General features: G+C 37.3%; 1 protein-coding gene across 3 annotated transcripts in view; it reads left to right on the plus strand.

The window, feature by feature from the left end:
* The window catches only part of NVL (nuclear VCP like), a 38,133-nt gene extending 25,164 nt beyond the window's left edge, over positions 1 to 12,969 (plus strand). For all 3 annotated transcript variants that reach the window (XM_015620916.3, XM_015620917.3, XM_033513279.1), the window contains 5 exons: positions 1,529 to 1,635; positions 5,307 to 5,383; positions 6,912 to 7,000; positions 10,890 to 10,960; positions 12,703 to 12,969. In XM_015620916.3, the coding sequence (XP_015476402.1) occupies positions 1,529 to 1,635; positions 5,307 to 5,383; positions 6,912 to 7,000; positions 10,890 to 10,960; positions 12,703 to 12,747 (389 nt within the window). In that variant the 3' untranslated portion in view covers positions 12,748 to 12,969. The remainder of the gene's footprint in view (positions 1 to 1,528; positions 1,636 to 5,306; positions 5,384 to 6,911; positions 7,001 to 10,889; positions 10,961 to 12,702) is intronic.
* Positions 12,970 to 13,169: the final 200 nt, after the last annotated feature.

Consider the following 13,169-nt stretch of genomic DNA (forward strand, 5'->3'; position numbering starts at 1 on the left):
AAAGATTAGCAGCTTCATGTTTTCCAGTCCTTTAATGTACAGGAATGCAATAGTTTGTCTGTTAGCTTGTTTTGTCAGGAGGGCAGAGCCAGTGTGGGGTGCTGCAGCTTCACTGGGAGGCCTTGATAATTTCCAGCTTTAGACTTAGGTGGAACTATCAACTGTCACGTTTGGGAGAGGTTCTTGCAGTAGCTACCTCACTATTTTTAAAGTGAGGTATATAAAGTATTTATATATTTTATATATTTAAAATATATAATATATATATTTATATTTATTTATTTATATTTATATATTTATATATTTATATATATATATAAATACCTCACTTATTAAGTGAGGTATTTAAAGTGAGTATATAAAGTATATAAATAATATGAATATTATTTATATACTTTAAAATAGTTGGTTACAGAAAAATTATAGATTTCTTTATATCTTCTGTGAGTGCTTCTGTGACTTTGCTGCTCACATTACTGTGGCATGGTGAATATCAGAGAGTCATAGAATCATGTAGGTTGGGAAAGACCTCAAAGATCATGGAGTCCACCTGTTAACGCAGCACTGCCAAGTCCACCACTAAACCATGTCCCCAAGTGCCACATCTACAGGTCTTTTTTTATCCCCAGGGATGGTGACTCCATAGAATTCCTTATTGGAACAGAGCAATTAATACCATCATTGGCTTTTGGTAGATGGGGAAATAGGGCATCAAGAAGCTTTGAGAAACATCATGCAGGCAGTTTGTGCTGAAATACAGGCAGGAATTGAGGCTTTGTCCAGGTTATACACCCTGTCTGTGTCTCTTGTTATACCAATAATCAGTATTTACATCCTGACTTTGTGTACATTCAGTATTGATGCCTGTGGTGCTAAAAGGCAGCTACACATTTCTGTTACACTTAAGCTTGAAATGGTTTTCTAGAAACATTTGTGATGATTTTTGCTTTCTTACTTCTCCACACATAATAAATTCAGAGTCTGTAGTTCTCCCTGGGAAAAAAATTCTGTACTTTGCAGCTATCTTTGGTATTTTCCTGGGTTTCTTGTTTTACCATTCAGATAACCATTATGTAGTAGAAATGCAAATAACCAAAAAAATTGAAGTTTGCATATGGATGGTTGTGAATGGCCCTGTGTGCTTGTTATGCTTACCTTATCATTGTCCCTTTGGCTAGAGTTCCTTCCAGTAGAACAAACTGCTAATAATTAATGTGGAATTCCTCAGCAAAAATGTTCTAATTCTGTATTGCCAAATAGAGAGTTGTCTTCTTATCTGAAGAGATGAAACTGGTATTTATGAGCCATCATTAATCAGATATGGCTTCATTGTACTGGGTGTTAGAGACTTGTTGATAAAAATGAAACTTTTTCAATCAGCTCCTTTAATGCTCAGAGCTTCAGTCATGGCACAAATGCTTCTTTGAGTCTTGGTAAAAGTATGCATGTATTCCTTCTCATGTGCACATGTTCCTAAGGGTGCATCTCATATCTGGATTCATTATTCTCTATTTTTCTCCTCCCTAAGATATAATTGACCCAGCAATCCTGCGTCCTGGTAGGCTGGATAAAACACTCTATGTGGGTTTGCCACCACCTGAAGATCGTCTTGCTATTTTAAAGACCATCACCAAAGTGAGTATTTGGAAATACATCCTTAATCTTGAAGCCTGGTTGAATGATGTAAGACAAATTAAATATTACAAAGAATTGCAGGATCCTGTCTGATGAAACAGCTATTCCTGAGATCATAAAAATAATCCCTCAGCTCATCTGCTGTTAAATTTGCTCTGGGACTGCAAGGGGCTGATGAATCTTGAGTAAAGCAAACCTGTTAAACACAGAAGTTGCTGCCTTTATAGTCACAGTTTGAACAGATTTAATTAGAAGATTACTATCTGAGTGAGTAATGAGCCTAGAAGTGTTTTGTAAGCTTTTTTGGGGGGTTCCAGACATTCAGCAGAGTGATTCACAAGCTCCATCTGTATTTGCTCATCAGTAGTTGTGACACCTAATTGGCTTTGGAATTAAAAAAAAAAACCAAACAAACTTGTGATGATTGAAGTTGTAGATTAAAGTAAATGTGAAAATGTAAAATCTGTGCCTTCATGGGTTCTCCCTGTGCTGGACAGCATAATCTGCCAATTCAGAGACTTGGATTATAGAATTCTGTGTGTTTCTCCTAGTATGGCACAGCAGGAATCAAGGCTTTAAAAAACAACATTAAAAGCTTTATGAATTATTTGGATATTTCCTACTTTTTTCCAGTAGATCAACATTGATTGCTAAGACCAGGTGTTCTGGTCTTAGCAATCAATGTTAGATATTTTTTGGAGCTACAAAGGAGACAAAGTCTTTACTATAGAGAAAAGATAGCATTATGAGAAGTTTGGCAAAAATTGTTTAGTGAATTTGTAATAAAAGATAATTCAGATCTGTGTAACCTTGAAGCTGTGTTGTACAGGCAGTAGTCGATTCAGAATTCAGAAAGTAAGAACTTGTTCCAGCCTGTTCTTTCATGCCAAAATAGATGTTCAGGGGTGACCTCTCCTTACAAATTCAGGATGCTAGACTTTACTTCATTTGTTCTGTGCCTTGTGCTTCATGGATGAAAATAGATTAAGTATTCACCCATTAGCTATTTGCAATAGACCAGTTTGTTGTTCCTAAGTTTTACAGAAATACTTCAGTTAATACCTTTTACAGCCCTGTTGTTAATGGTCTTCATGAGACGTTGAGAGGAATTGAGTGTAACATCTGTGAATACTGTAAGGAATCATGATTATTATTATTTTACCAAATTGACTTTTAAAGGTAATTAGGGATGTAGGGAACAGTGCAGCAGAGCTTGGTGCTTTGCTCCCTTCACTGGAGCAGAGGGGACATTAAAGAGAGCTGATTTCTCTCTCTCTCACAGGTTTCCATTGCTCACACACTCACAGCCACATGTAGCCACCAAGATATCTGAAGCCACGTGGCAAGGGCAGGATCACTCATGGGCAACACTGAGGACAAGGAACTATACTGAGCCCTCACTGTGTGTTTTGGCTTCCTCTTGTCTGTCAATGACCAGAGAATGACAGTTCTCCATTAAGGAGAACTGTTCACAGTTTTCCATCAGGAATCAAGTTCAGAATTGCGTTTACTGCCATAAATCTTGGGTGAGGTCGCTGAAAAGTGTCCTTGCTCCCTTCTCCTGGGAATCTTTGTGCCTACAGTCCTATCTTCCTGTTGGGATAACACCAAGAGGAGTGGCAATGGGATGTGGTAACCCTGTTATTATCCCACTGCCAAAATATTCTTATCTTCTGCTGACAAATCAGCTTTACCTGCTTATGGGCCTTCTTGGCAGCAGGAATACTTTGCACAGTGTTTATCAGCTTAGTTTTTGTGGATCCTGTCACTGGTTATCATGTTGCTTGTCATGCTTTTTGGAATGCAAGATGCTTTCATGCATGCTTAATTCACACTACAGTCTGACTATTTTGATTACAGATCCCTGTGGTGAATGAGGAGTTAAATCTTTAAAGATGTGTAGGAGTTATGTGAAAGAAGAACATGGAGTAGGAAAAGAGGAAAATGTATTAAATTAATTGGAATACTTCATTTTTCATCAGATTTCATCCATGCATTCTAGGTGAGGTAGTGTGAAAAATCTGAGAACACATTAGCTCAAGGCCAGAGAAAACAAATTGTTTGCAATGTGCAGATGTGAGTGGCTTCTGGATGATGGCATGCATTCCCAGAAATCTCCAAGTGGAAGCAGTTGTTGCTGAATGAAAACATGGCTGCTTAGAAGGCAGCATGAGGGACAGAAAAGGGACTGGGAGGAGGAACAGGTTGTCAGGAAGACAGCCTAAATGTGGGTTGAAACTTTCTTGTAAAAGACTTCCATTTCAGTTAACTTGTACAAATCAGTCATTCCCAACTATGCATATTATGCAAGAGAAGCCTGTCTTCACAGGTTTCAGTTACTGCTGTACTTAAACATTCCTGCAAGCTGCCTCAAGCTCCTCTGCTGCACAGAGCTTGGCACCAGAGCAGGGAGAGCAAAAAATGCCCAATGTATTTGCTCCACAAAGCAATAGGTAAAACGTTTCTTTTTAGCAGAGGAGGCGTCTCTCTCTCTGGCTTGCAATTTCCTGTAAGAATTACCAAAGTATCCCATATGAAATTGTGTAAAGCTTCCTTCTTTCCAGGTTAAAATCTCTCCTTTCAGATGTTTTAAAATCAGGCTTCTCCTTTATCTTTTTGTTGCGGTGTTATTCTGGATCTCTTTCTAACTGTTAAAGATTCATTCAAGATTGTTTCCTTACTGTGCCTAGCCCTTGACTGGTCCACTGTCTGTTAAGTATTCAAGTGTTTTAACTTGACAGTTACTATACATTTTATTTTTTTCTCTTGAAGGTATTGTAGGTATGTAGTATATTAGTTCCTCTGAAGGAGTGAGAAAATAATTATGTGAATTTTTGCACTTCTGTCAAATGAGTATCTGGCAGAAATTTATCATTGCATCATAAAAGTGTTCTTTCCTGTGAAAACTCAGATATTGTTTGATCAGAGAGACATCTTGAATTTCTGTACTATCATAATACTTTGCTGTTGTCTAAGGATAACAAGCCTACAGTGTTTGGAAATTTTGTTGGCAAGTTTCAAATAGCATTTATGTAATTTAAGACTTTTGCTGTTGGAGATGCAAAAATGATAACAAAATAAACCACTTCTGGGATCTTTCTGGAGGAAACAGTAATAATATGGAAAAGTAGTGTCCAAAAATCTACAGTATATCTAAACTCCTATAAAACCTAAATCTAAAACTTCTAAGTTTGAAAATCTATATCCAGAATACAAAAGATATACAATTAATTTAGTCTTAAAGGTGATAAGACTAAACTGGCATGCCTGTTTCTTAGCTGTCTGATTTCAACACACAGTAAAACTAGAAAAAGTTCAGCTAAACAACCTGTTGAAACAACCAGCTATTATTAAAATAAGCCCACATGTGGAATAGTGTTGGTGTTACAATGCCCTGGGGCAAGCTGGTCATAATTTCCTTAAAGAAAATCTAATCTGTGGGTGGCAAGTTAAAATTTATCATTGCTTAAAATTTTCTAATTAAATGGTTTTAAGGCTGATTATCCTTTTTGCCAGTTAGAGATTAAAAATATTTGTGTTTGTGGATATTGCAGGAAACTCGGCAGACCCCTATGTGATTCCTGATTAAAGAAACTTAATCACTTCAGGGATGACAGATGTAAAAATAAAGTTTTCTTACCTTCTCTTTTTTCTTACCTCAACTCCTTTAGGGTGGCACCCGGCCTCCCCTAGATAGTGATGTGAGCCTAGAGGAAATTGCTTACAGTCAGCACTGTGATTGTTACACGTGAGTATCTTCTAGTTTTGACTTTCATACTTAATCTGCAGTGCCAGAAGTCTTTGATGCATGATCTGCTGTGTTTTGCTGGTATTATTAAGAGGGTTTCTTAACTTTGTAAACCTTTTCCCTTAGGGTATTTTTCTTGCTTTCCCTTGGGCTTTTTTCCAAGAAGTAGGTAGGAATATATGGATGCTAAAGTCTTCTTCATCTGGAATAGTCTTCATGTTGCAGATACAGAACAGTGGAGGCCTTTGGGTTTTCTTTGGTTTTATTTTATAATTCTTGCATCATCTAAGAACCACAGAGTTAAGTGGTTTAAGTTGTGGGCCCATACACAATGGTGATGAAAGCAAATTGGTTAAACAGCCATAGCCAACTTTTCTGTCACAGTGTTGAGAAAAATCTGTTTGACAAAGTAATGAGGGCCCATTTCAGCTTGTACTTTGGGAATAGCAAGGTGTGGCTTTTGGGAAATCTTGATGACCATACCTGTCAGAATAATTTGCAATTATGGGCCATAAAACTTAAAAAGCTTTAAGCTATTCAATAATTTAGTAATGCTCAAAGTTTTTATGGAGTTCACTGATGATAAAGTTTATGACAGGCTGCTTGCCATAATATTACTTGGGAAAGATGAGTAATTTTTCTTTCTATACCTTTCACTCACTGGTTTATAGTCCAGTGGGTTTTTTGTTCAGTGTGTGGGGGTTTTGGTTTGATGTTTTGTTGTGAGGTTTGTGTCATTTTTTGGTTTGTGGTTTTGTTGTTTGGTTGTGGGTCTTTTGATGCTTGGGTTTATCTGTATTTTGAGTTTGGGGGTTTTGTGTGTGTGTGTGTGTGTGTGTGTACACATGTGTGTTTGGGTTCTTGTAGTTTTGATGTCTTTGGTTTTGGTTTGTTTGGGTATTTTCTTTTATCTGGTTTGGTTTCATTTTTGATTTTTAAATACTTTATGTCTAGTACTCCCAAATGAAGCAGGGGGAGTTAATTTTGAATTTTTTTTTGGTTCGATGGCTTTCACCAGCTGGAAGACATGTAAAAAGCTCCAGCTGTTCCAGTTCCAGGAAACTGGAAAGAAATACTTAAACTGATGTGACCATGTTTTGTGGATACTGTTATTTTAAGAGCATGTTAACTTTACTGTTGATGCAGCTTTGAGCAACTCCTTTTTGTAATGGTGAAGGATTTAATTTGAATCTTCCATAAGATTTATAAAAAACAAGAAGTTATGTTCCTGAGAAGTGGCACAATATTAATCAATCCTTTGCCATTTTCAAAAATGCTGAATGGGGGTTTTACCTCTTTCCTTGTTTCTCATTAATTTGATCTTAATTTGTGGCTAAAATCTGAAGGCCATCACTCTTTAACGAAGGCTGCAGACTGCATAATCATCAGGCCTCTTTCTAGTGTTCTTAAGATGAAACTTTGAGACAGCACAGTCAAATTTTAATGTGACTTTTAATGTCTTGTCTTTCTATATGCCATCAACAAAACTGAAGTTTATCCCCAAATAACCTGTTGTTTGTATCCCTAGAGGGGCAGACCTTTCAGCTCTTGTGCGTGAGGCTTCCATCTGTGCCCTGAGACAGGAAATGGCCCTGAAGAATACTCAAAGCAAGAAGGGTAAGAAAGCTTTAAAAATAAAATCTTAACTGAACAGTGACAATATAAATGGAATATAAAGTATTTAAAGTAGTTGAATACAAGCATAAGGCTGTGAAAGCTGTAGATCATTCACTGATTGACTTCTGACCCAAACAAAAATTAAGTCACATAAAGGGAGGTAGAGGAGAGTACAGGAAAAATGGTTATGCTAGAAGTCAGCCTAATTCTTATTTTTAAAGAATTGAAGGTTGCAACCTTACAAAAAAATTTCTGTTGAACAGTTATGTAAACTGATTCTTTTCTAGACTAAATACCCCTTTGCCAATTTTCTCTGTCACTACCAAAGACTAATTACGCTGACGTATTTGGAGGAGGGTTATAAACTGCACATTCCCTGATTTCCTACCTTTGGCACCCAGCTGTGTTGTGTAACTGAGCCACGTACATCCAGCACTGATGGAGTGGGAAAATCTCAGTGCCACTTTTGATCTTTGGTGCTTAACTCATCAGTGCCTCTTGGCCAGGATTTTAACAGGGAGTTATAAATTGATTCAAGTGCAATCTCTGTCCTTTCATTATCTGTCTGAGCTACTGATTTAAGTTATATTTTCCTGGGGATCTTTAAATTATGGATTAAAACTTTTATATAAAATGCCTGTCTGTTTAGATTTTTTCCCAGTAATTTTGTTTATTTTACCCTTAAGTCAAAATGCAAAGCTAAGATGGGATTGTGACTTTTCAGATTATGTCCTTGGAAAATATTGTAGGCTTTCATTATGCCCCTGATTTCTTAGAGCAACACTGGTATTTTAATGGCTTTGAATGATTCTTTTTGATCTAGTACCTATCCAGTCTCGTCTGGTTTTTAGGAACAGTAGGTTACCAGAGCACAGTGTTTGTATTCCCTGTTCTGTTCAACTAGAGGAGGACAAAACCCTGAGCTATAAAAACCTTCCCTGTTGTATGACTTGGTTACCCATTTTGCTTGCTGTAGCTGGATAAAATTCTTGATTTGACGCAGAAATATCTGAGTGTATCCTTACCATTTTTATAATTGTTCAGAATACAGCAGGCTTTATTCAAAGCTGTTCATCCCTTGAATTCAGCCTTCACAGTTAGGATTGCAGCCTAAGCACTGACTATATGAATGTGTAGGCAGCCAGCAAGTCCATAATCCATGTACAGCTTGATTTGCATGTTTATAGCAGCTGCTTGCTTGGGCTGTCCTTGGGTTTCCCAGATGTCAGCCCTGATTGGTATGAAATACCTGACTGGTACTGGTATACCTTTTCAGTATGAAAACATGTGAAGTGGTTTCTGATTTGAGACCCTGTTCATTTTTATCTTCAAGATAAGACTGGGGATTTTCTTCCTTCAGTGTTCAGCAGGACACGCTCAGCTGCCTCCCCTCCCACGCTCTGCTGGGCTGTGGATGGGTGCTGAGTGTCCTCCTCAGTCAGTCCTTTGGAATCAGGGCTGCTCCTTTCTGTTCTGGAGAAACTGTTGCAACTTGTTGTAATTCCTGATATCTTCCCTCTGGTATAAATTCAGGGGTGGGGTTTTTAACACTCAGCAGTGGTTTGCTTGAAGGTAGTTACAGAAAGTGAAATGGAAAGGTATCCTTTTTGTGATATTTCTTAGGAGAATTCAGAAATTCTACTGCCAGCCTGAACAGGCCTAGGCAAGCTGATCATGTTAGTCACTGTAGTCTGAGAATTGCCAGAGACATAAGTTTGAAGGGGAAATTCCTAACAATTGGGCAGATTTCCACTTTTATGAAGTGTTCCTGGATTTCCTCATCATTGGCCAGCACTGACTGCCCAGAAAGGTTCACTGCCATTTGCAAACTTGGGAGTTTCACTTCTGCCTCCCCTCTCCAAACCACTGAAGATGGTGCATAAAAGTGGTTTCTGCACCAGTGCCAGAGTGGGGCCCACCCTACTGCAGCCGTTCTGCAGTTTCTCAGTCAAGTTCCTCAGAAACTCTGGAACACCATGTGCTCCTGGTGACTTCTTCCCACCGACATCTTAACCCACCTGTTTAGCTTCATCTTGTATATTTCATTCAAACAGATCTAGTTACACAGAATGTACAGGGTATGAGAAATAATAGGAAAGATTCTTAATCCTATTTCAGCTGCAGTGACAAATACAGACCTTCTAAACAGTGACCCTTTTTGTACATTTTTATAGAAGATAGTCAGTGGCCCCACATCACCTGCAGTCTGTAAGGCTGATCCTAAGCAGAGAACCTATGAGACTTTTTCTTAGAGTAGTTAAGAGCAAGTGTGGTTTAACAAGTGAGAATAAAGTTTTGCATCTTTGCAGTTAAATCTGAAAAGCAAGATCTGGTCCTTATTTAATAGGAACCACCTATCCCTCACTCATCTATGTAAATAGGAAAAGACCAATTTGATATTTAGAGTTTTCAATACCTTGTCTTATTTTTAAAAGATTGTACCTGCTGATATACTTCATTATTTTAATTTAACAATATAAATGGTTTTAAACAATAAAATACTTCTACCTACTTATTCAGACTAAATCAAGAAATTGAGGCAAAGAGTGTTAATGCAAGTAGCAAAGGTTTAGATTACTCACAGCTACATTATCTATGTGATCAAGCTTTGGGCAAGCTTTTATCACATAGTAAGTGTGAAGTAGTCTAACTTACTTGCAATGAGAGGTCAGCTACATAGCAGGAGATTTTCTCCCTCCCTATAGCATTGTCACAGTTTGATTAAAAATTACATGCTTAAAAACAAAAGTGAAAACAAAATTGTATTCTAGTAGCTTCATTTTATTGTTTTATGGAGTTTTAATGACTCAGAATAATCTATCTTCTGGGAAGGTTCCAAGTTGAACCTTTTTCTTACTGTAAATAGTCTTTCCTTGGGGAAATAGGTTAAATTCCTGATATTTTAAACTTGCATCCTCAAATTTTCCAGGTATAACTTTATCTGCTAATAGGAATGTTGAACATGAGCTCCAGAGAAGCTGGAGAGAGATGAGATGAGAGCTGTGAGGTTGTATGTTTAGTTCAGTTAAATTTAACCTTCATCTTTAACACAGGTAATAACTGTAGGCTATTTGATCTTCTGCTTAATACCTTAGACAAAGTATATTTAATTTTTAATTTAGTATCTTCCATTTTCTATTTAGTCTTTTACTATATCAGGAGAAGATTTTTTATTCAACTCAGACTCAAAATACATTAACGTTAAGAGTTCTTTCATATTGGCACATCCCATTTCACGTGGCAGAGGTGGAAATAAAAGCAATGATCATCCTAGTGAAAGAGATTTAAAAAATGCACCAAACAGGACTACAGTTTGTATTTCTTTCATATCTGATACCTGTGCATAGTGTTAGCTGGTAATTAATCTTTCTGTAGTGGCATCTTAAATCCAGCCAGATTAAACAATGTACTTGCTTGTGACAGCAACAGAATCTATGACTTATCTGAGGTATGCTTATACTAAGAAAACCTGTTCAAAAGGTTATTATTAGGAACAATTACTGTGGATAGCTGCATTAAGGTCAAAAAGGCAATTTGCATAAACTTAAAGACAGGGAGTTGTAGCAGTGAAAGCTTTCATCACTTCTGGGTAATGCCAGAGAAGGCAATGATATGAAGCCAATTATTTAGAAATTCAGTAGAATTGGAACTATAGCAAAATGTTTTCTAGGTACTTCTTAAATAACAGGGAAGTTTAATACTGAATTTATGTTAAAAAAAAAAAAAAAGCCCAGAAGTAGAAGCAGCAGAATTTGAAGGATTCACTTCCAGAAAGGCTAAGGGAATTCATTAGTTAGGTTTCATGAGTGCTGCCTTGATGTACATGCAACAGTCACTTGAGTGTTGCTTGTTTGCAATTTTAGTAATTTATTATGCTTTGTTCTTTAAGGAGAAATCAAGATTTCTCGTAAACACTTTGAAGAAGCTTTTAGGAAAGTGAAGTCTTCAGTGTCCAAACAGGTAAGATAATATTCAAGCTTGTAAGGCTCATTACTCTCTAGGGAAGGATACTCTTCTGATGCTTGAGACTGGTGGGAATGGTTAAGGTTGCAACATACTTAGATGGATTTCAAACTGACACTACCTGTTTTCTGCATTAAACAAACCTGATGTTTGTGTTCAGGTCAGAAATTAAAGCCTCCTTTTTCAGCTGCAGATGATGCACAGTGTGTAGATGGCTTACCAAGATACCAAGGTTATTTTTTAGTGTGGTGCCTTGGACTTCACTCACATTCCCAGATTGATTATTAACCTGGCCCTAAGCTCTTAGGTCTGCTGAGTTTTCAGTTAGAAGCCAAGGCCTTTAGAGTGTACCACATCCTCCCCCATGATGATGACTCACAAAGATGTTCAGCCTTTTCTGTTGATGTGCAAGAGATGTAGATTTGAGATGGGACATAAAACACACTTTATGATCTTAGTTATTTCTTCTCACTCTTTTCATTATTTGGATTTGTCAAGGAAGTTTGTTGTAAATGTTTCCTTATGCCTTGTTCCTTTTAATGACTGACAGGAAAGCTGTTCAGTCATCTTAATTACTATAATTTTGAAGTTAATATATAGGAATTGCTATTATTGCAGAGCTTGTGTCTAGGTCTCCATGTGTTGCCAAGAACATACTGCAGCCAGAATACATTAATGTATTCACATGTAACACTAGCCAGAGAGAAGTTAGTAAAGTATTTCATTATTATTGTAGTTTGATGGTCAGTGACTTTTCATAAAATTTAAAGGTGATCTGTGGCTGCTCCAAGAACCTTTAAAGATAATGCTGGTTGTTGTTTTCCCTTTGCTAATCACTAAGCAAACAGCCACAAAGATTTAAAAAATCTCCTCTAACACAGCAATAACTGTTAAGTATTAGAACATATTCCTTCTGGTTAACCAAAAATGTTATTCTGCAGCTTAAATATCATGTCTGAGAGTCCTATATTTCAGTTATATTAATTTGAAGACTTTTCAGTTAGGTATTTTGAAATATCTTTTGCAGTACAAGATACTTACCTCCCTTTCCCAGATGCTACTTCCTATCTGCTAGACAAATTCAGTCTGACAAAAACTCGACAGATCTTGCTATGAATACTGGAAAATTTTTTAAAAAGGTTAAAATAGTTGCATCTTGGTGATCTAGTGCATATCCTATCCCATACACATCTCTGGTTTAATTGGTTGACTGAAGATAAGCAAAAAAAAATTCTTAAGGCAGTGGACAGACATCACCTTCTGAAACCAGTTATTTCAGTGGAAGTATTCTGTTCCTCAAAACTCATTTTGAGTGACCAGTGAAAAGGGTTAAGGAACAGTTAACTTAGATTAGCAAAGGATGATCTTGTCTGTTCACTGTGCAGAACTAGATGAGGGAGGAAAGTGTCAATTCAGCAGCTCCTGTGGTGAAGAGGGCAGTGCTTTCTCAGTGAAGCTGCCCATCTAAACTAGCATGGCAACAGGAACTGTAAGTACTCTGCCTGAGGCCTCTGAAAATTACACACCATGGCTGACTCTCCCTAGAGAACCTCATTTAGGAGCCAGGGTAGTGGGGGTTTGTCTTACTTAGGTTTTTGTTTGTAAATGTTTTTAAATGCAGCTAGTGACTCATTGAGCTGGTTTTTTTCACTTGCTTAAATAATACACAAAGTCATGTCTAAATATTGTGTGATTTACCACTGTCTGAGGTATTTTTCCTCTTCTCTTGGCACTGTTAGGATCAAATAATGTATGAAGAACTGCATCAGTCGCTGTGCAGGTGATACCTTTGGACAATTCCCAAAAGAGACTAACTCTACACTGGTGAAGAGTTCTGCAGTTCCTGTGCCTGTTTTCAAGAGGCAGGTTGGAAAGAAGCTGTACTAAATCCATCTCTCAATGTTTTTATACTGCACCTGAAAAAAAAATCATCACAACCTACTGCTCTAAAGCATCCTTAGCCAGAATAAAAGATACAATACATGCTTCCTTCTTACAACCATTTACATTTTCTAAATGAATTCTTTTAGTGCTAAAATGCTAATATTAGTTAGCATTGTTTGGTGCCCTGAATCAGAAATCTCTGAGGCACAGGCTAACCCTTCCAAGTGTTTACACTTCTCAAATAGCTGTTTTCAGCCATCACAGAAAATTGCTGTGTTTTCCAGAACAAGAACACCGAAAGAAGCACTGGGAGGACAGAGCT

The sequence above is a fragment of the Parus major genome, chromosome 3 (assembly GCF_001522545.3).
Source record: "Parus major isolate Abel chromosome 3, Parus_major1.1, whole genome shotgun sequence".
Lineage (NCBI taxonomy): Eukaryota > Metazoa > Chordata > Aves > Passeriformes > Paridae > Parus > Parus major.